At 40.4% G+C, this 20,001-nt stretch overlaps 2 protein-coding genes across 2 annotated transcripts; both read left to right on the forward strand.

Moving 5' to 3' along the window:
• The first annotated feature begins 3,905 nt into the window (after window positions 1-3,905).
• Window positions 3,906-4,964, forward strand: LOC137255281 (ankyrin repeat, PH and SEC7 domain containing protein secG-like). Its single transcript, XM_067792734.1, has one exon. The coding sequence runs from the start codon at window positions 3,906-3,908 to the stop codon at window positions 4,962-4,964; it is 1,059 nt and encodes a 352-aa protein (XP_067648835.1).
• A 13,666-nt stretch (window positions 4,965-18,630) lies between these two features.
• Window positions 18,631-19,542, forward strand: LOC137255282 (kinase D-interacting substrate of 220 kDa-like). Its single transcript, XM_067792735.1, has one exon. It carries the CDS (start codon window positions 18,631-18,633, stop codon window positions 19,540-19,542), a length of 912 nt encoding a protein of 303 aa, XP_067648836.1.
• The last annotated feature ends 459 nt before the right edge of the window (window positions 19,543-20,001 follow it).

Here is a 20,001-nt window from a genome sequence, read left to right on the forward strand (position 1 = left end):
GAGAAAGGATGAGGAGGCAAAACACAAGCAAATGATTCAATAACTGTTTCGCCACTTGTGTAAGTGCTTCACAAACACCTGGCTGGTTTTAGGACATACATTTTGCAAAAGACACTTACAAACCTGGTCCGCTTTTAAGCCAGACAGTAATCTTTAGCACTGTTTATGGATTCAAATACTGATTATGATGAGGTGCAAAGGCATATGAACTGTTGACCTGAAAGTTCAGGAGAGCATAAAAGTCAAACCATGACATGAGTTTAGTTTATTGTTACATTTTTTGCTATTATCCTTCACGTGCCGACCATATGCAAGTAAAACATTTTGGTGAAACACCCTGCTTTTGAGAAAATAGAAAATCGATTCTATCTCTGTCCCTGTACAAGGTGGTCAATGGAGTAAAAAGTCAACTGTGCATATACTTTCGAATACAATTTTAATTACGCCGAAGATTATTCACATTATGGTGTTTGAACATGAACATGAAACATTTTACAATACAGAAGGTATAAATTAAAACGCAACATAAGCCTTCTTTTTCCTGTACGAAGGTACCGACTGGTTCCTGCTCATCTAAGATTTGCAGTGTTTGGCAACGATGTTTGAAGACTCGATCTGGAAAGTCTGTCTGTGTACAAGGTAATGTCCGGTATTTTACAAAATGTCTCTTATGCACTCCCTAGTGTATGCTGAACAGCACTCAAACTTTCATGTACGTCCAACACTCTCGTGACAGTTTTTTTGGGTTTTTTTATCATAGACATGTAGTCATAACACCTGTTAGACTAACGCTGACAATAAGGTGCTGGATTATAACCTTGCAACTAGGATCTGAAAACATCCTCAGACGAACGCTCAGGGATCTTAAAGTTCACAATACATCCGAGATATACTCTATATAAACTATGTACAGGAGTTACAACTGCACTTTACTCTGATTACCAGTGCTGACGTGTTCCACGTGCACTTTTACGTCAATGTAACCCGATCTATAATTCACCCGATCTATAATCCACGCCATTTCATGGGCATATCCTTTTACCTTTTAGCTCTCACCCTATTGTGTGAAAGCAGGAGGGTGGATTGATGCATTTGATGCATTTGGGATGTACCCGGGTGCCGGCAGGTAAACTTGCCAGCGAGCTTGTTTTTGAGCGAAGCTTTATTGACGTTTGGGAGGCTCTCGCAGATTTGGCGAGTTTTGGCGATGGTGTCTGCTGACTTCCAGTATCTGCATGGTCTGGAGTAAATTTTCTCCGTTTATATTCAATTATTGGTTTTAATTATTGGGTGCAAATGGGTGTCCGTACGTCATGACATCATTGTATACCATTCACCTTTTCATGTCCATGGGAGAGAGCGACGTCTTGTTAATTCTCAGACCGTATGTTGTGTCTTTGTCGTTTCTGAGCATATTCATGCCGTGTTTGAAGGTCCGTTTCCTGAACAGGGTTCTTTGAATCGATTGTGCTTGATATGTTTTCACTACATATTTTCCACATCTCGCATTCTGATTTCGTCATTACTTTTTTGATGAGTCTATACTGGATATATACTGGGTCTCAAGTCAACGTATTCCACAGCTGACGTGCCCGCCAATCTTCCTTCATTTTTCCGAGAATCGTTTTGTTGATCTGGAGGTACAGTGGATGGTCTTAGGGTTAATCGCTTGTGTCACACAAGTGTTTCGCCATGCCCTCGGAGACGTCCTTGGTACAAATTTTCATCAATAGCGAATCAGTTTCCATGTGCAGCATTTTGTGTCAACTGCTGTACTGTGCTTTTGAGTTTGTTGTAATAAAAGTTGCACACCGGGTGTTTGGATAAGTCCGTGATGCTCGTCCCCGCTTTAACAGCTTGATTGAATTTGATGTGACTTCAGTTCATGTGCAGTGACACCAATAACTTACTTCTGTTGAATGCCGGGCGGGCTTCAAGAGTTTTCCCTCCTCGTATTCACGGACTAACTTCACATCTACTCGCTTTCTCAAACTTTCCATTGTTTTGCTGAACACCGAGTTGTTCATGTGTTTGAAGAGATTTTGTAATAGTTTGTAATCGCTGGACGTCCCCATCCCCGGACTTTGAATAAATTGCAGTGCTCGGTGTATTTTCGTCAGCTTCATTCCCAGTGATATGTACGGCTGCAGGCATATCTACATTAGTGCATGATGTGTGTATTCTTGTTCATCACTTTGAGCACAGTTTTTACGATCTTGGCCAGTTTCGTTTGTTCGTTTAACGAGATTCACTGGTAGTCTGACAGCCAGTCTTGATTCACCGCCAACCACTCGATCCAGCGAGAGTAGCTGTTTTGCCTCCGGTGTAACTCTGCGGGATACTCCAAGGCCACTATAGGCCACCGAACCCGGAACGATGCTCGTGACATCGTTGATCATGGTGTTGTGAGGCCACTCAAATCCACTGGTGGGTGAAGTTTGGCTCATGACCCAGCCAAATAGGTTGTTTCAACCTTGATAGAGTATATGTTTGATTGGTTGGTCATAGCCGTCCATGTACTTGTTGTTGGCTTTGGCACAGCGTCTGGCGCACATCAAAGTCCGGCCTCTACAGGTGCATTTCGTAGGTGGTCAAACGTTCCTATTCCACGAGGATCTCGTCCAGCAAGAAGTCACAAGAGGGACTGATGTAATGCCAGGCGGGATCCAAGTCGTAATTGCTTCAAGCAGGTTTTTCTCAATATACTTCGAAGACTTTGCGGATTAGCAACACGTCCGTTGTGGAGTACGGATCGTAGTATCACACAAAAACATCAGTTATTATGTCATAGAACTGCTATTCCCTATATCACTGAGGCCCAGGACACGGGTTTAAACTTGTACACTGATAACATATCACAAATGCTTGATTGATGGGTTAATTATCCATGGGACAAGAAAAGCTTTCAACCAAAATATTTTCTGGTAGCCATGTCGAAGACATTGTAAAACACTAAATCCCTTATATTTGGAATACCCGTGAAGGTCCCGGGGTAGAATAGGCCTTCAGCAACCCATGCTTGCCATAAAAGGTGACTATGCTTGTCGTAAGAGGCGACTAACGGGATCAGGTGGTCAGACTAGCTGACTTGGTTGACACATGTCATCGGTTCCCCATTGCGCAGATCGATGCTCATGTTGTTGATCACTGGATTGTCTGGTCCAGACTCGATTATTTACAGACCGTCGCCATATAGCTGGAATATTGCTAAGTGCGACGTAAAACTAAACTCACTCCCTCACTCACTCCCTATATTAGGAATGATCAGAAACATACTTTTAATGCTTAGACCACTATAGATACATTCAGATGGCTTTCGAATGCGTCCGTGACGTATGGATATATCAGTATGTGCAGATACGTTGACTCCGGGAATAAGTAGATGCTCAGTCGGAACTGTTCAATCACAGTATTCGTGGGTGTGAAAAGGGCAGCAATAAAGCGTTACTTATCAATCACCATTTGTCTCTGAACATCTCAAAACACTGTCAAGGTTATGTAGTAATGTATGCAGGCTTTGTTATGAAAAATGTAATATTCAAGTAGTTTGAAAATGTAGATAGAACACAGACATGAAAGTGTTGTTGCGTCCATTACACCAGAAACTATTCATTATAATAATAGTTAGCCATTCCAAACATTATATTTTCAGAAAATTAGAATTTTTAATCAACACCACCATAGTACCACCTGACGGTAACTTGTAATGACTTACTTCAGTTCCGACTAATATAAAGACTCAGGACAAAGGAGGATAGTGATGACAAAAGATTCCATGTCATATTTTAACTTCTTGATTCAATTCAGATGCGACGACTGCATATTAATGTAGATTAGTATTACTCTAGTGGTTACTACGTATAATGACTAATGCTAACAAACTGATGACATTGTATCATTATCATATGCCGTTCACAGATGAGAAGAAATTACCTCAGAGGCCTCCACAAAATAAAGTTGACAAGCAGGTAACATTTGTGAACAGCCCCCTTCACGATGCCTGCAGGAAGGGGAACAGGGATCTAGTGATACGACTTGTGTCTCAGGGACTGGTTGACATCAACAGTAGAGACGTGAATCACGGAAAAACACCACTCATGGTGGCAGCACAGGAGGGACATTGCAGAATATTTGACTTCCTGGTTAGAAAAGGGGCTAACAAGTCACAAGTGGATAATGATGGTAATAACATCCTTCACTGGGCCTGCAAGGGTGGACACGTGGGTATGGTGAAGTGCTTACTCCCACATTATGGTGTTGCCATTAAGAAAAGGTTTATGTCCCTACTTTTTCACGCTGCATGGCATGGATTCAGAGACGTTTGTGAGTTCCTTGTCTGTATGGGAGCTAGTGTGTCTCAAGTTGATGTTGCTGGATACAATGTATTGCACTGGGCCTGCAAAGGTGGGAATCTGGATGTGGTGAAGTATCTACTTTCGTTGTGCAGCGTTGATATTAATAGTAGGGGGAACAGAGGTATGACCCCTATGATGGCGGCTGCGCTGAGAGGGCACACTAGCATTCTTAAATTCCTCGGGAGTATGGGGGCCAATAGGACCCTCGTTGCTGATAATGGGGACAGCGTCCTCCTACTGGCCTGTAAAGGCAAACGCATGGTAATGGTGAAGTACCTAATTGGACAATGTGGTCTAGAGATTAACAGTAAGGGAGAGGGAGGTATGACCCCTTTGATGGCGGCTGCTTCTATAGGAGACAGACACATGTTTCACTACATCTGGAGAAATGGAGCTAATACGTCACTAGTTGATGATACGGGAGACAACATCCTTCACCTGGCCTCTTTGAAAGGACATTTGGTGATAGTGAAACTCATCGTCAGAAACCACTTGGTCAACATTAAAGCCAGGAACAAGGATGGGGAAACAGCATCCATGATGGCAAAGCATCACAGTAAATCTCATGTGTACAGCTTTCTTGTTTCGCAGGGCTGTCCAATGACTTAAGTGCAGCTTGAGGAGAGAGTGAGTGTGTGAGTGTTTTTTTAAGCCGCACTCAGCAATATTCCTGTTGTATGGCGGTGGTCTGTACATAATCGAGTCTTGACCAGACAATCCAATGATCAACATCATGACCATCAATCTGCGTAATTGGGAACCGATGACATGTTTCAACCAAGTCAGTGAGCCTGACCACCCGATCCCGTTTGTCGCCTCTTACGACTAGCATAGTCAACGTTTAGGGCAAGCGTGGGTTGCTGACGGCCCATTGTACCCTTGGCCTTCACGGGTCGGCAGCTTGAGAATTAATGTCAGGCATCAGGCTGTAAGCACTTACCAATAATATAATGTAGTTGGATGTAATCGACTTCTCGTCCGCTATCTGTCTGTCCGTCCTTCCATCCGTGACTGCAAATGTTAACTCACTCACTCACTCAAACAGATAATGAAGTGGTGCTTTTGCCATCTGTCGACTTTACATTGTTTTCTCTCCTGTTTCCATCGAAGCAACTTTGGCTAAATGAAAAGGAAGTAGATGTCGTTTCCTGAGCACAACTAAAACTATCCACTACTTTTTATCCACACTCGGGACACGTGTTTAATAAAGGTCGGACACTTACTACTGGGGAATTGTTTGATAGTCCCATGCCATCGGTGGAATGTGTTGAATATTCCATTACAAAGGATACCTTTTTTAAATCACGTAGTATGAAGGATCTATTTACTAATATCAGTTCTCATTTAAGCATTGCATTTTTAAAAGAACTGAATTGTGAATAGATAAATTTTTTTTTATTATTGGTAGTCTGAATTAGTAACTGAGATTGTTAGTGGCTGTACCCTGAAAGGGGATTGCAACATTGTAAAATTATTGTCTTCCTGAGGGAGTACGTAAGTCCCAAAACATTTAATGTAAATTTAGGTCTACCGAGTTTTTAATCGCTGTATTCCTGTTATTATGCTTAAGTTTAAGTTTGGCTAGCATTTCGTACACTCGCCAACGGCTGAAGGGATGATGTAAATCCAACTAGGATTTATGTAGGTAGCAAAGGTACTGTAAATCCCCATGGCCCCTAGTATGGTGATCTACCTTCAGTTGTTAGCAATCTATATTCTGCGTTTTATTTTGTATTGTCTGCTTTAATTGCTAGAAAGTTTAAACTTTTCCATTCTAGTTTTATACCCATATCTGTGACACCCTAGTATATTTACTGTCCATCGTGAGAGGTTTCATTCTTCAAAACGTTTTCATTTTTCTCATATGAATTGTTTTCGCCACGATATGGCTGAAATATTGCCGATGTGACGTTAAATTTTAACCCATTCACTCCATGCCATCGAGTTTGACTTTAACTCCGTTCACTGATTGCCGTGTGCTGTCATGAAGACTAAAAGTTGAAACAAATGTGCTCTCTTTCATGAAGCTGAGACCACAGAAGAGGTTTTAGACAGGTGCTTATTGATTTGACGGCTGAATAGTTCTTGTACAGAAGTATTAGAACTCATCACAACACAATGGAATTATAATGATCTGTTCTTTCAAAATTGTTTTGGGGGAGAAGGATGGGACTTGTCATTTTCGGATTATTCGTTTTCTTCCAGCCTCAACGGTTGTTTTTACATGGAGGGTGGGATATCTATTGATAATAGCGTCTGGCTTAGCAAAAGAGTGAGTGAGTTAACTTTTACGCCGCTCTCAGCAATATTCCAGCTATATGGCGGCTAATCGATAATCGGGGTAGGTGATGGCATGGAAACTACCCGTGTGTTTGTAGCAGTGACATTTTTCATGTTCTTAACAAGTCAGTTTTGGCTTCTTTGTTATAATAATTGGACATAAACAGTGACATTGCAGTGTTGTATTCTTTGCAAGTAAAATAGGAATATATACTATATACGCAATGAAAAGGTCGCTAAAATATTTAAGGTTAGTGTTCTAATGTATGTGGTTTGATGCATGTTTCAGTCATTTTGACATTTGACTATATTTGTCAAGTATTTCACGTGCATTTCAGTCATCTAAATTGTGTCTGTTGTGGTCAGGATTCACAACATATTTGCTGGCTCAGGGGTTTGGTCTCCTTCCTGATCATGAACTGATGTAGTTGTGTGCATTGGTTTTCTTCAGATTGTGCGAGAGGGTATCATTTATGATAATGAACGCATTGTCTCAGTGTTCTGTTTTCTCATATTTCTATGTGTACTTTTGCAACGGTTTTCTAGTAAGTGAGTGAGTGTCCACCTGTGAATGAAGGACAGTAGAACAACTAGAATATCACAATTTGAATTAAACTAGCATGGGAAGTTAAACATAATGTCACCATTTGGACAATACAATATAAAAACAGGCTATAGATCGCCAACAACACAGGATAGATCGCCATACTAGGGACCATGGGGACTTACAGTGCCTCTGCAATGGTTTTCTAAGTGGCCGCGATTTCATTGTCACATGCTTGAACGTTATTTGCAGTTCACATATGGTATCTGTTAGCATCGCAACATCATCAAGTTTGTATTCTACCGGTGGGTATGACTTGTTTCCATCTGTCACTATATTTCCTTACAGTTACAAAATATTATAGTTACATGTAATGTTACTCGTAAACTTGTTGTCTGATGAATATATGTGTAGAAATCTCACTTTATGGCACGACAATTGTTATGCACAAATTTTTCATAGGATGTAATCCGTATGTGTGATTGCTGGATTAATTAATACTTTTTTTAATAAACTAATTATGATGTCTAAACATTTCTGTAATGTGCAGCCATTTCTAAGATTATTGTGCATTTTCAGGTCTTGTATCTGACTGTATGGAATGGTCTGAATAAACCGCACTTCACCCTACAGAGAGTTACGTGATTTCTGATGTATTACTCAATCACTAAAAATGTTTTAATTTTTCTTATATGTATTGTTTTCGTCACGATATGGCTGAGATATTGCCGATATGACGTTAAATATTAACTCACGCACTCATGTGATGTATTACTTAGCGACTTAACACGCTCTCACATGTTGCCGTGTAAACGACTACACCGACTGAGCGTGATGTGCATGACACCCGTGCAGTGTTCTGCAAGCATGATCCCCGTGTAGTGTGTGTGACGTACATGATCCCCGTGTAGTGTGTGTGACGTGCATGATCCCCGTGTAGTGTGTGCGACGTGCATGATCCCCGTGTAGTGTGTGTGACATGCATGATCCCCATATAGTGTGTGTGACGTGCATGAACCCCGTGTAGTATGTGGCGGCCAGGGTCGACGTCTTGTGTATATGTATTCAATGCAAACGGCTTGGCATGACTTTTAATTCTCGGCTGAATTGTTCATATTCTGGTTTTGGAATGTATTTTTAGAGTTCTGCTCTTTGCCTAGAGTCTTACGCGCAGAAGGCGGTGGCTCATGGACCAATCTGGTGGATTAATTACTTATAATTCTTCTGCTGGCGTATATCATCCGGGCATCCTTGGTGCTGCAAGCTGGAGGCCCGCTTGCTTTAGCATTGTCCTTGCGATACTCCGTGGGGGTGGGGTGCTCGGATGATGAACCATATTACACTAACCATGCCTTATGAAATCCCAAGAAGAAAACAAAACGTCCACTTGATATTGACCCTGTTGATACTGACTACAGACCATCTGCATCCATTTAGTATTGGCCGCGTTTCGTTGTGATTGAGACTCCTGACAAGACACCGTTAAAGCTGAACCCCTTTGCTGTATCCAAAGGTATTCAAGGTATGGCTGGCGATGTTGAAACATTTGGACGCTTGCGTTCGGGTGCGCTGCTAGTTGAATGCGGAAAAAGGCAACAATCAACCAAACTGATGAACACTGAATCTTTCGTGGGCATTCTGGTCACGGTCTCTCCTCACAAAACCTTGAACACGAGTAAAGGTATTGTTAGAGATCGGGATCGATTGTTTGATGATATGTTGGATCTTGATACAGTATCAGGAATGATGGATCAAGGTGCGTTCTATGTCAAACGCTTTTCAACACGGAAAAACAATGAAACCATCAAAACCAATACATATCTGTTTACTTTTTCCTCTCCAAATGCACCCAAATCAGTGAAGGCAGGCTACTGTAACATTCAATTTGATACCTACATCCCCAACCCGCTCAGGTGTTTTAAATGTCAGAAATATGGACACGGTATAAGTACTTGCACATTGTCTGTTGTGTGTGCTGACTGTGGTGAGAAAACACACACAACAGAAGATTGTGACGGTGATTTTTAAAAATGCACCAACTGCTCAGGCGACATTCCCCATTTTCTAAACAGTGTCCTATTTGGAAAGAGGAAATGCAGATAAACAGAATAAAGTTTACTCTAAATATCTATTTTTCTGAGGCAAAAATAAAAACACTGGTAAAGATATCTGATCTTCCAGAAATTTATGCTACAGTAGCACAAAGATCATCTGATGAGATGAAAAAGTAAACAGGTACGTATTCACTTTGGTGCTTTCGTTGTTTCGCCGTGTTGAAAAGCGCTTAACATAGAGCACACCTTGATCCTTCATTTCACATCCTATATCAAGGTCCGACATATCAGGAAACAATTGATCCCGATCTCTAACGATACCTTTACTCGTGTTCAAGGTTTTGTGAGGAGAGACCGTGACCGGAATGCCCACAAGAGATTTAATGTTCATCAGGTTGGTAGATTGTTGCTTTTCCCCGCATTCAATTAACAGCGCACCCGAACGTAAACGTCTAATGTTTTTCACATCCCCTACAATACCTTGAATACCCTTGGATACAGCAAAGGGGTAAGTTTTATCGGTTTCTCGTCAGGAGTCTCAATCACAAGGAAACGTGGCCAATACTCAATCGATGCAGACGGTCTATGGTCAGTATCAACAGGGTCAATATCAAGTGGACGTTTTGTTTTCTTCTTGGGATTTCATAAGGCATGGTTAGTGTAATATGGTTCATCATCCGAGCTCCCCACCCCCCACGGAGTATCACAAGGACAATGCTAAAGCAAGCGGGCCTCCAGCTTGCAGCACCAAGGATGCCCGGATGATATACTCCAACAGAGGAATTAGAAAGAATTAATCTACAAGATTGGCCCATGAGCCACCGCCTTCTGCGCATAAGACTCTAGGCAAAAGTTCAAAGCTTCAAAAATGCATTTTAAAATCAGAAAAGCTCAATGAACAAATACGCCAAGACCGAAAATGAAAGTCCAAATAAACATTTGTGCAAGGACATATATATATACCTATATATATATATATATATATATATATATATATATACATACTTCATGCACAGGGCTTGGCATGACCAGCCGATTGGTTGAACCGGGCCCATTCAACCACCCGTCTAGGCGAAGTCAGGACCAAAGTGGTGTATTGAGAAACAGGAACACGGTCACAGGCCCATGTTACCCTCAGCCTCCAGGATCCCTTCCTCCGCCGACACAGGACCGGAACCGACGGCAAACGGGTTGGTGGACCAAATATCCCCCCACCCACCCCCCGGGTCTACTAATGGGGCTTCGGCGAACTCTTGGCGTTATCCAGCACCCACCACGAGGAGGTGGCTCGCCACGGGTGCCGGTTTCTAATGAAAAGTTGTGGGAGGACCAAAGTAAAGAATAACAATTCCAGTGAACAACATCATGAGCATCGGTCTGCGCAACTGAGAACCGATGTTGTGTCAACAAAGTCAGCGAGTCTGACCACACAATTCCGTTAGTCGCCTCTCATGGGTTACTAAAGGCCTATTCTACCCCAGACCTTCACGGGTGGGTCCCTCTTCAAGGGTGCCAGTAATGCTAATAGCTCTAGGCATATTGACTATATCAAGTTACATAATAATAACAGTTATAGGTGAAGTATAAAAACCTCTCAACAAAGGAGAATAAGCCTTTCTCCCATTTTAAAACTAGTAATTAGATCTAAAACATCTTAACTATACATCCCCATGGTTCCTAGAGTGGTGATCTACTTTCAGTTGTTGGCGATCTATAGCCAGGTTTTATATTGTACTGTCCAATAGTGCTATGACTTTTAACTTACCATGCTAGTTCTAAATAACCGTGATTTTCTAGTTGTTTTACGGTCCTTCGTCGACAGGTTTTTCATAACATGCAGTTATTCATGCATGTTTTATGTCAAGTATGTTCTCGTCACGATATTCCCGATGTCACGTTAAATATTAACTCACTCACTCCTAACCAATGTGAATTGACTGTATTCATATCTAGAATATACAAATAGGTTATATATGAACTAAAGTAAAATCACCAAGCTAGTGACCATGGGGACGACCCGTTGATGCCTGTATGGACCCTTACTTCACCCCTTCAGTCATCGCCGATTGCAAGCAAGTTTAGCTGAAATTAATAATAACAAAAATACTACGAGTTGTTCTACCATGTTTAATAAAATTCCACTATATATTTATGGAGCGTATTGTACAAAATGTATATAATAATTCCATTTCTTTAAAAAAAAGTATTAAATGATAATTTATGTCTCAAAACGCCCCTAATTGTTTTGACGCTGATTAAAAAAATAATATGATCACAAAAGTAAAGATATCCTAAGCAATTCAGACCATCTTGTGTTACATGTATATTATAAATATTTACAAAGAGGCAGTAAATGAAGTAAGAATTATTCCAGTGTTTAAACTTCGATACCAGTTTGTGTCAAACAAAAAAACGTAAATGAATCACAGACTCTTTGTATTGTCAATTTCAGACAAGGGTGAAAGATTTATGTACTTAATTCGACCTCGTTTGGCAGCAAATCAATCAGGTAAATTATCAGGTAAATTCCTCAAAGGTTAGGGATATCAATTGACTGACCATCTCTACATATTGATTGGCATTGTGGCTTTAGACGCCACTTAAGTGAGATTATCTACTTTGTGGCACCCAGTGATGGACATCCAGGTCTCCAGTGTTTTGTGGCTCTTGTATTTGCAGCGTTTAGTGTTCATAGCTCACTGCCCATTCGGTGGACACCTCCAGACTTGGCGTCAATAGACGACCTGTTTGTACACCAGATGGTGGTCTCCAGACACTGGTGTCGAGCTGTTGATCCACTGGTAACATTTATACCATCTGCGTCCATAGCGTACGTCTTGTCACTTTCTTGACAGTCGTAGTTGCTCACACCCCAGTAGAGCCTCTGTTGGCACTCCGACATGACGCAGAGGTATATGAGTGATGTTTTCAAACTGCTTCCAAAATTATTGTTTATTCTTATGGCTGCATTTTCAACGTTCCGCTGTAAGCAATGTAAACCTACCATGACTGACGGAGTTGCTGCTGTCATTATCAGAAACATTGGCATCAAGCTGTGTCTGTTGAAATGTGCGGAAAATGGTCTATGTTCAAGTATTCAGTACAATACTGGCACTTTGACCTGCCGTTTATCAAGAGTTGAATCAAGGAAGACCAGGACGAAGGGAGGGTACGTCAATCTTGCGAAGAATCATTCAGATGTAAGTAAGTGTCACCGTTTAAATACGAAAACTAATCATTATCAAGTGTTGATGAATCTCACATATAGATTGTATCAGGAATTCTCGAAGAGGATCATTTTTCGACGACGTCGCATTGGCCATACGCGATATGCTCACGGATACCTGTTAAAAAGTGAGGATTCTCCGTTTTGTATCCCTTGAAAAGGATACATGATTGAATGTGTAACCTTCAAAAGATCTTTCTTATAATGTCAATCGTCATTGAATAATTGAAGTTTTATAGCAATTACTACATAAATTTTGAATATGTTTTGTACATAGATAACGTGTATTTTAAGCATGGTAGTATAAATTAGTAACTACTATCGTTAGTGGCTGTACCTCAAAGGGGGTCGAAGTAACGTAAAATCATTGTCCTCCTGAGAGGGTACGGAAGTCCCCACAAATTTCAAAGTCAGTGTTGCTCAATGTAAGAATGTAAGTCCCCATGGACCCTCAAATGGTGATCTACCCTCAGTCTTTGGTGATGCATAGCCCGTGTTTTATCTTGTTTTGTCCTGAAGGTGTTTTCAGTTTTACCGGTCCACACTCGTTTTAATTGTAACTGTGATTTTCTAGTTGTTTTACTGTCCTTTGACGACAGGTTTTATTAATATACATATGTTCCATTTCAATTTCAAATCTGTTCTCGTCGCGATATGGCTGAAATATTGCCTATGTGACGTTAAGTATTAACTCACTCACTCTTCGTTCACGAGAGCGTAACCGTCGAAACTGGAAAATGCGTCGTACAAAGGGTCAATCTACGATACTTGCAATCTATGACCTGTTTTTATAATGTATTGTCCGAATAGTGATATTAGTTCTAACGTTTCACACTAGTTTTAATTCCATTTGTGATATTCTAGTTGTTTTAGTGTCCTTTGTTGGTGTTTATAGTAGAAATATATTTCATTTAAATATTAAATGTTCTCTTCACGAAATGGGTGAGATATTGCCGATGTGACGTTAAATATTAACTCACTCACTCACTATGATACTTAATATGCTTTACATACTGAACACAAACAAGTACAACGTCTCAGTGAAACTCGCTGACACTGACCAGAGATCTGAAAGGAGAAATACCAGCAGGAAGGAAAGACAATTAGTGCGCACGAGACATGTCCAGTTTCAGGTTGAATAATCTATCCCTCAGTCTACATTCTGCATGTATATTCACAAAACATCAGGCTACGCCAAAGATTATTAATATGTTTGAGGAAACAAATATGGTAACAATATGTGAGTTTATGAGTCATTCTCAAGATCCGTGCATTTCTCACGTAGGCAAAATTTGTTACTTTTATTATCTTGCATTACTTTGAAATGTCATTGATTACATCCATTGTATTCTGTATGTGCAAAGCATTGATTATGCAACCTTCACGACATTTTGTTTTTCATATATTAACCTTTTTATAAGATATTTCATGAAATTGCGTCACTGCCATTATGAAATTTGTAACCTCGTTTTGAACACAAAAATCGAAGATACCATTCTTTTATTCTACATATGTATATATTAAAATATCTAGCTTTGTAACATGTCAAAATTTAATTATGAGTTTTCACATTTTATATTTTTTGCTCAAAAAGGCGCTAACGAGCCAAAATATTCATTTCATTTCTGATTTGCTAGTGTGAAGTAATATGTGGCAAATCATCTAACTGAGAATGTTATTTACATTATGCTTACTTGAAACTCTACTACGTAACATAATTCAATAAGTGAGTTAATATTTGACGTTTTTTAATGTTTTAAGTGATCAGTACATAGTCTTATATAACGACCAATCAGCCCGTCTTGATACAGGTGGATCATCACCAGGGCTGATTGATTTGAGAATGGTGGGGACGTGATCACTCCCACACAGGTCATCATGGACCATCCATTCGAATCCATTACATAATGGTTAAATCACAGAGTGATAAATCCAGGGAAGAATATGTTCCCGTAACAGGGTGTAAATACAGATTATTATCTGATGTGAATTCCTTTAGGATTTTACCTCCATTGTTAGTATGAATACTTCCCGCAAGCGGATTGTGACCATTCAGATCGCCCATGATGATACATGGCTTCGGAAGCTGGTCATACAGATTCTGTAGATCCGAGAAACAGATATCAGAAGATGGAGGTATATATAAGCTACACAGAGTCAATGCAATATGTAGGGTCAGTCGAACAGCTACAGTTTGAACATTGGTATTAAGAGGGACAGGGCTATGAATTATACCAAAATAGATACACCTCCAGTTGCTTTATCTCCTGGAGGAGGAAAAGACTGATAATCACTATAATGTCGTAGATTGAACTTTTCTGTATTTTTCATGTATGTCTCTTCAAGACATAATGCTGACGGTTTAAAATCCTGTATCAACAAGTGGGTCTCATTGAAGTTATTCTTCAATCCTCTGCCATTCCACTGAATTATATTGGGTCATGGTGCCTCCCTCAATGGGTGAACGTTTTCGTGAATGGGAGAAGTAACTACACCTCTGCCTCTCCTGCGGGGACACAGTGATCTCCATATCGAGAGGTCCAAATGAATTTTGAAGAGGAACCTGTGAAAGAGTGTCGGAGTGTCTGTCCGAGATCCAGACGTCGACAGAGTAACTGGGGCAGTACGTTTTGGGGGTGACTAAGTTGTTGACAAAACAGGTTTTTCAGACTTGACCTATGTCAAGTCAGTCTGACAGAAACGGATGAAGCTATCACAGATCGAGAAAATGCAGCAGAGTAGCTTTCAGTCAGTTGAGGTGTCGCCTGAATTCTTCACAATTTCTTCGCCTCAAAGAACGACATTTTTTCGTCATAATTTGGGATTCCATTTGCCACACTGGACAAGACTTTGGTGATGCAGCATGTTTACCATCACAGTTGCAACATCTGAAATCCTCCTGACTGTCAGTTGTCACCAAAACGATGACATATTGCAAAGTTGCGACAACAGTTGGAGCCATACCCAAATTATTGACATTTGTAACATCGAAGTGGAATGGGGACATATACCTCCACCCCGATGTTGAAACAGCCTGCCTTTATCGAGTAAATGTCATCAGATATGTATTTGTATTGATAACTGGACCATCTTTCCTTATCGTGAAACGTTTCATTGATTTTACCATCTGATCCTTTAACTCTGCAGCAATTTCTTCTTCAGACATGTCGGACAAGCAGCGAGCCCTGTCACGAACAAAGCCTCGACAAGAGTTAAGTGTTCTGTGCACAGACACAGCAACCCCAATATTAGCAAATGTTTCATTGATAGCAAATTGAGAGATTGCTGTCTCCGTGCACACTCCACAAGAAGTGAACCACTGCGGAGGCGGGTGACGTTGTTTACTTCACTGCAAATGCCAGAAATGGCCTTTGAAATGGCAAACGGATTTAATTTTATAGGAAGGAAATTAGTAGCCCTAGTGACTAGAAATCGTGGCCAGGAATCACAGTCAGAATGTTGTCCAGCTGAGGGATCCAGATCCTCAAAACGTGTTTTCTTGTCACAATGAGTTGAACCAGAATGTGATAACGCCATGGCGAAAGTAAATGATTCAGCACCTCTGTGTAACCAGCCGATTGATAGAATCGGGCAAATTCTATCACCTGTCTAGGTGAAGTCAGGGCCAATACAATATGAACACCGACTATAAATCGCCAACAACAGAAGGGAGATCACCAGACTGGGGACACTGGAGCTGTGACTCATTAAAAAATGTTAAATTGAATAGGAAAATAGTTTGTGGGTTTTTTTCCCAATTTGTCTACCTCAAAGTGTAGAATAAACTGTGATAAAGTAGTTACCATAAAAAGTATTGATTTTAACTGAAGTTAACTGATTTTGACAACATAAACGTGCAAGAATTTTGAGAATGACTCACATAAAAACATAACATAAAATGAGACTTCTTTCTCCTGTTTGCAGGTACCGACTAGTTACAGGTCATCCAAGCCGTGTACTGTTGGGCAAAGACGTTTGAAGACTCGATCTGGAAAGTCTGTCTGTGTGAATGGTAATTTCCGGTACTTTTCGCTTGTCTCTCATGCACTCTCTAGACTGGGTTGGACGGTATATACCTAACTCGCTGTCGTGATTGTCAGTGTTATAGCATATGTCATGCCAATGCTCACAAGAAACGATGCTTGGTTTTAACCTTACACTTGAGGCCAGTGAAACCTACTTTACCGTACATTTGTGGTCAGAGCTAAAAGCAGGGGGCTGCACGTTCACTTTGCACATGCAAAGAAATATTCTGAACCGGAAGTTCAAACTGATCTTCAGACCAACGCTAAGTATACGGAACAACAAACTTATCGTACACCTGAGACGAACGCTACCTTTTGTCACTACAGCTGCACTCCATCTACAATCCACGCCACGTGTAGTCTGGTGATCATTCTTCAGTTGCTGGCGATCTATAGCCTGTTTTTTATATTGTATTGTCCAAATAGTGATGTTAGTTTTAACTTTCCACTCTAGTTTTAAATCTAATTGTGATAGTCTAGTTTTTTACTGTCCTTTGTTGACAGTTTTTATAATATTCATATATTTCATTTCAGTGTTAAATGTCATGATATGGCTGAAATATTGCCGATGTGACGTTAAATATTAACTCACTGACTCATCACTTCTTATGTAGTTCAGCACTGTATACTATTGTTCCAAACTGTACAATGGATCCAAAGAAAAAAATACTGTTATATCCAATAGCGGACTTTCGTCATGTTCACAGAACAAATTATGGAACGAATAATGCCATTAATTTGATTTGGACTAAATGGATTACTTAAATGAAGAAATCATTAATCCTCTGATACTCGTCCAGGGCTGTCGTTTAAGAACTGAAGCAAATATGATGTGAAGTGCACTGATAAAATGTGTAACAGGTTGGATTAACGGGATGCAACATTTATTGCCACAGTAAAGGTTTCAGATAACGCTTTGTGGTAGACATGTGGAGGGCGTTTTAAAAATTGATGCATATCACAGACGAAAGGTATTTCCTATTTTATTTTCCATAGCAATATAGACGTATCTTTTTAGAATGTTTTAGTAAGGTTCATCATCGTTTAATCGTTGTGTTTTTAAAGAAATAGAGTAGAGTGACTGATACATTGTGAACGATGTGTTTTGTGAATATATTTTAATCGGCAAACTCAGGCAAACCATAGTTAGCGGCTGTAAAGGGGGGTAAAATGAATTGTCCTCCTGAGAGGGCACGTAAGTCCCAAAACATTCTAAGTCAGTTCAGTTCTACACACCATTTTAATCGTAGAATATTTATTGTTTCATTACGCTAAATACCTCTACAATCGCCAAAGGATGACGGGATGGTACAAATCATGCTAGGTAACCAAAGTACTATAAGTCCCCATGGTCCCTAGAGTGGTGATCTACCTCAGTTATTGACGATCCTCAGCCTTCCTTTATATCATATTTTCCTCATTTGCAAACGTATTTTAGATATATATGCTAGTTTAATTTCTTGTTACTATGACATACTAGTTTTTTACCATATACTTTTAATTACTGCGTGTATAGTTAATTGTTCCCGTCATGCTATGGCTCAAATATTGCCAGTGATAAACTGTAACTCACTCACTATTTCCTATTTCCCTGTTTACAGTTCGTCCACTATCGTTTAGACCTGAATGTTTTCAGGAACCCAAATAACTATTGAATTTCCAATTAAATTCTAGGTTTATGACAAAGCAGAGTTCCGTGAATTTTATGTAGTTACATTATTCAGTGAGTTCGAAAGTTAAATTGGAAACATACCTGCAATTCACTGAAAGTAATCCAAAATAATTTGTTGTGATAATTATGGGCTTTTTGAAATGTTTTAAATATCTACAATCAGAACACCACAGACTTCTATTTTCAAAAAACACCCCCAGTGCCACTGTTCAGAAATTATATCGATCGCAATACGAGGGATACTCGTCAGATGTAAAAGACTTTGCATTGGATCTTACCATTTTCCTGCTTTTAAGCCCCCCCAAAATACTGTATACACAGGTGCTTGTTTTCAAATTCGGCTACAAACTGACGTCATTGTGTCATTATCATATAACATCCACAGATGACAAAGAAAATGTCCCTGGGGAGTCTCATCAACACATAGGTTCCAAGCAGGAAACATTTCTGAACAGCCCTCTTCACGATGCCTGCATGAATGGGAACTTGACTCGAGTCATACGCATCCTGTCCGAGGGTCTGATCGACGTCGACAGGAGAGAGGGGAATCACGGGAAAACACCACTCATGGTGGCAGCACAGCTGGGAGATTGCAGAATATTTCGCTTTCTTATTAGGAAAGGGGCTAACAAGTCACAAGTGGATAATGATGGTAATAACATCCTTCACTGGGCCTGCAAGGGTGGACATGTGGGTATGGAGGAGTGTATACTCCCACATTATCGCATTAACATTAACAATAAAAAGGTAACCCCACTTGTACAAGCTGCATTTCGGGGATACAGAGACGTTTGTGAGTTCCTCGCGTGTATGGGTGCTAACGTGTCACAAGTTGATGATGACGGAGACAGCATCCTTCACTGGGCCTGCAAAGGGGGATACCTCGGTATGGTGAAGTATCTCCTTTCACTATGCAATCTTGATATTAACTGTCAGGGGAAAGGTGGTAATACACCTTTGATGTACGCTGTATTGTGGAGACGTAAAGACATTTGTGAGTTCCTCATGAGTATGGGAGCCAATATGTCACAAGTTAATGATAACAACAACAACGTCCTGCACATTGCCAGTATGTTGGAACGATTAGACGTGATGAAGAGTCTTCTGTTACAAGGCAGTGTTGATATTAATAGCAGGGGAATGCACGGAAAGACAGCATTGATGAATGCAGCGTATCATGGCAAAAGAAAAATGTTTGATCTACTAGTGAGTCAAGGTAGTATGACTAACTTAGTGGATGACGACGGTCACACCATCCTTCATCTGGCCTCTCTAGGTGGGCATGTAGAGATGGTGAAGTACATCCTCTCGCAGAACATGACCGACATTAACGCTCGAGACAAGGATGGGAAAACAGCAGCCATGATAGCAAAGTTACGTATTTAATTTCACGGGAATGTCTAATGAAATAATTGAAGCTTATGGGTGCATATCATGCATCGTGATATGTTAGCTCTTACCAATAGCAGCAGAATGTGACGGACACGTTTGATGACAAGAAGGTAACCAGAAATCATGTTATATCGTTTCGGTGATTTCGGATTTGGGGTGAGAAGGGATTGAGGTGGGGGTTTTGGGGAGTTTTCGTGTTTTCCGTTTTCCGTTACTCCCCATCAGTTATTTTTTAAATTTTTCTTTGAGCACGTAGCGCAGGATAATGTGTTGCCGATACAGTCAGCGGGGAACATGTAACCGATATTGATCACACTTTAGTATAGTCTTAGTTGTTGCTTTCTGCCAGATGTGAAGGATTTCGTGCTGTTAATATCACACATGTAACATGATGACGGCTAAATATCTTGAAAGCAACAAATAACTGTTCGAATCCCACAGCTGTCGCATGTG

This window comes from Haliotis asinina, chromosome 11, assembly GCF_037392515.1.
Source record: "Haliotis asinina isolate JCU_RB_2024 chromosome 11, JCU_Hal_asi_v2, whole genome shotgun sequence".
Classification (NCBI taxonomy): Eukaryota; Metazoa; Mollusca; class Gastropoda; order Lepetellida; family Haliotidae; genus Haliotis; species Haliotis asinina.

What these genes read in the sequence shown, in the direction of transcription:
- LOC137255281 (XM_067792734.1), top strand. Translation starts at nt 3,906, where the DNA reads ATGCCGTTCACAGATGAGAAGAAATTACCTCAGAGGCCTCCACAAAAT.
- LOC137255282 (XM_067792735.1), top strand. Translation starts at nt 18,631, where the DNA reads ATGAATGGGAACTTGACTCGAGTCATACGCATCCTGTCCGAGGGTCTG.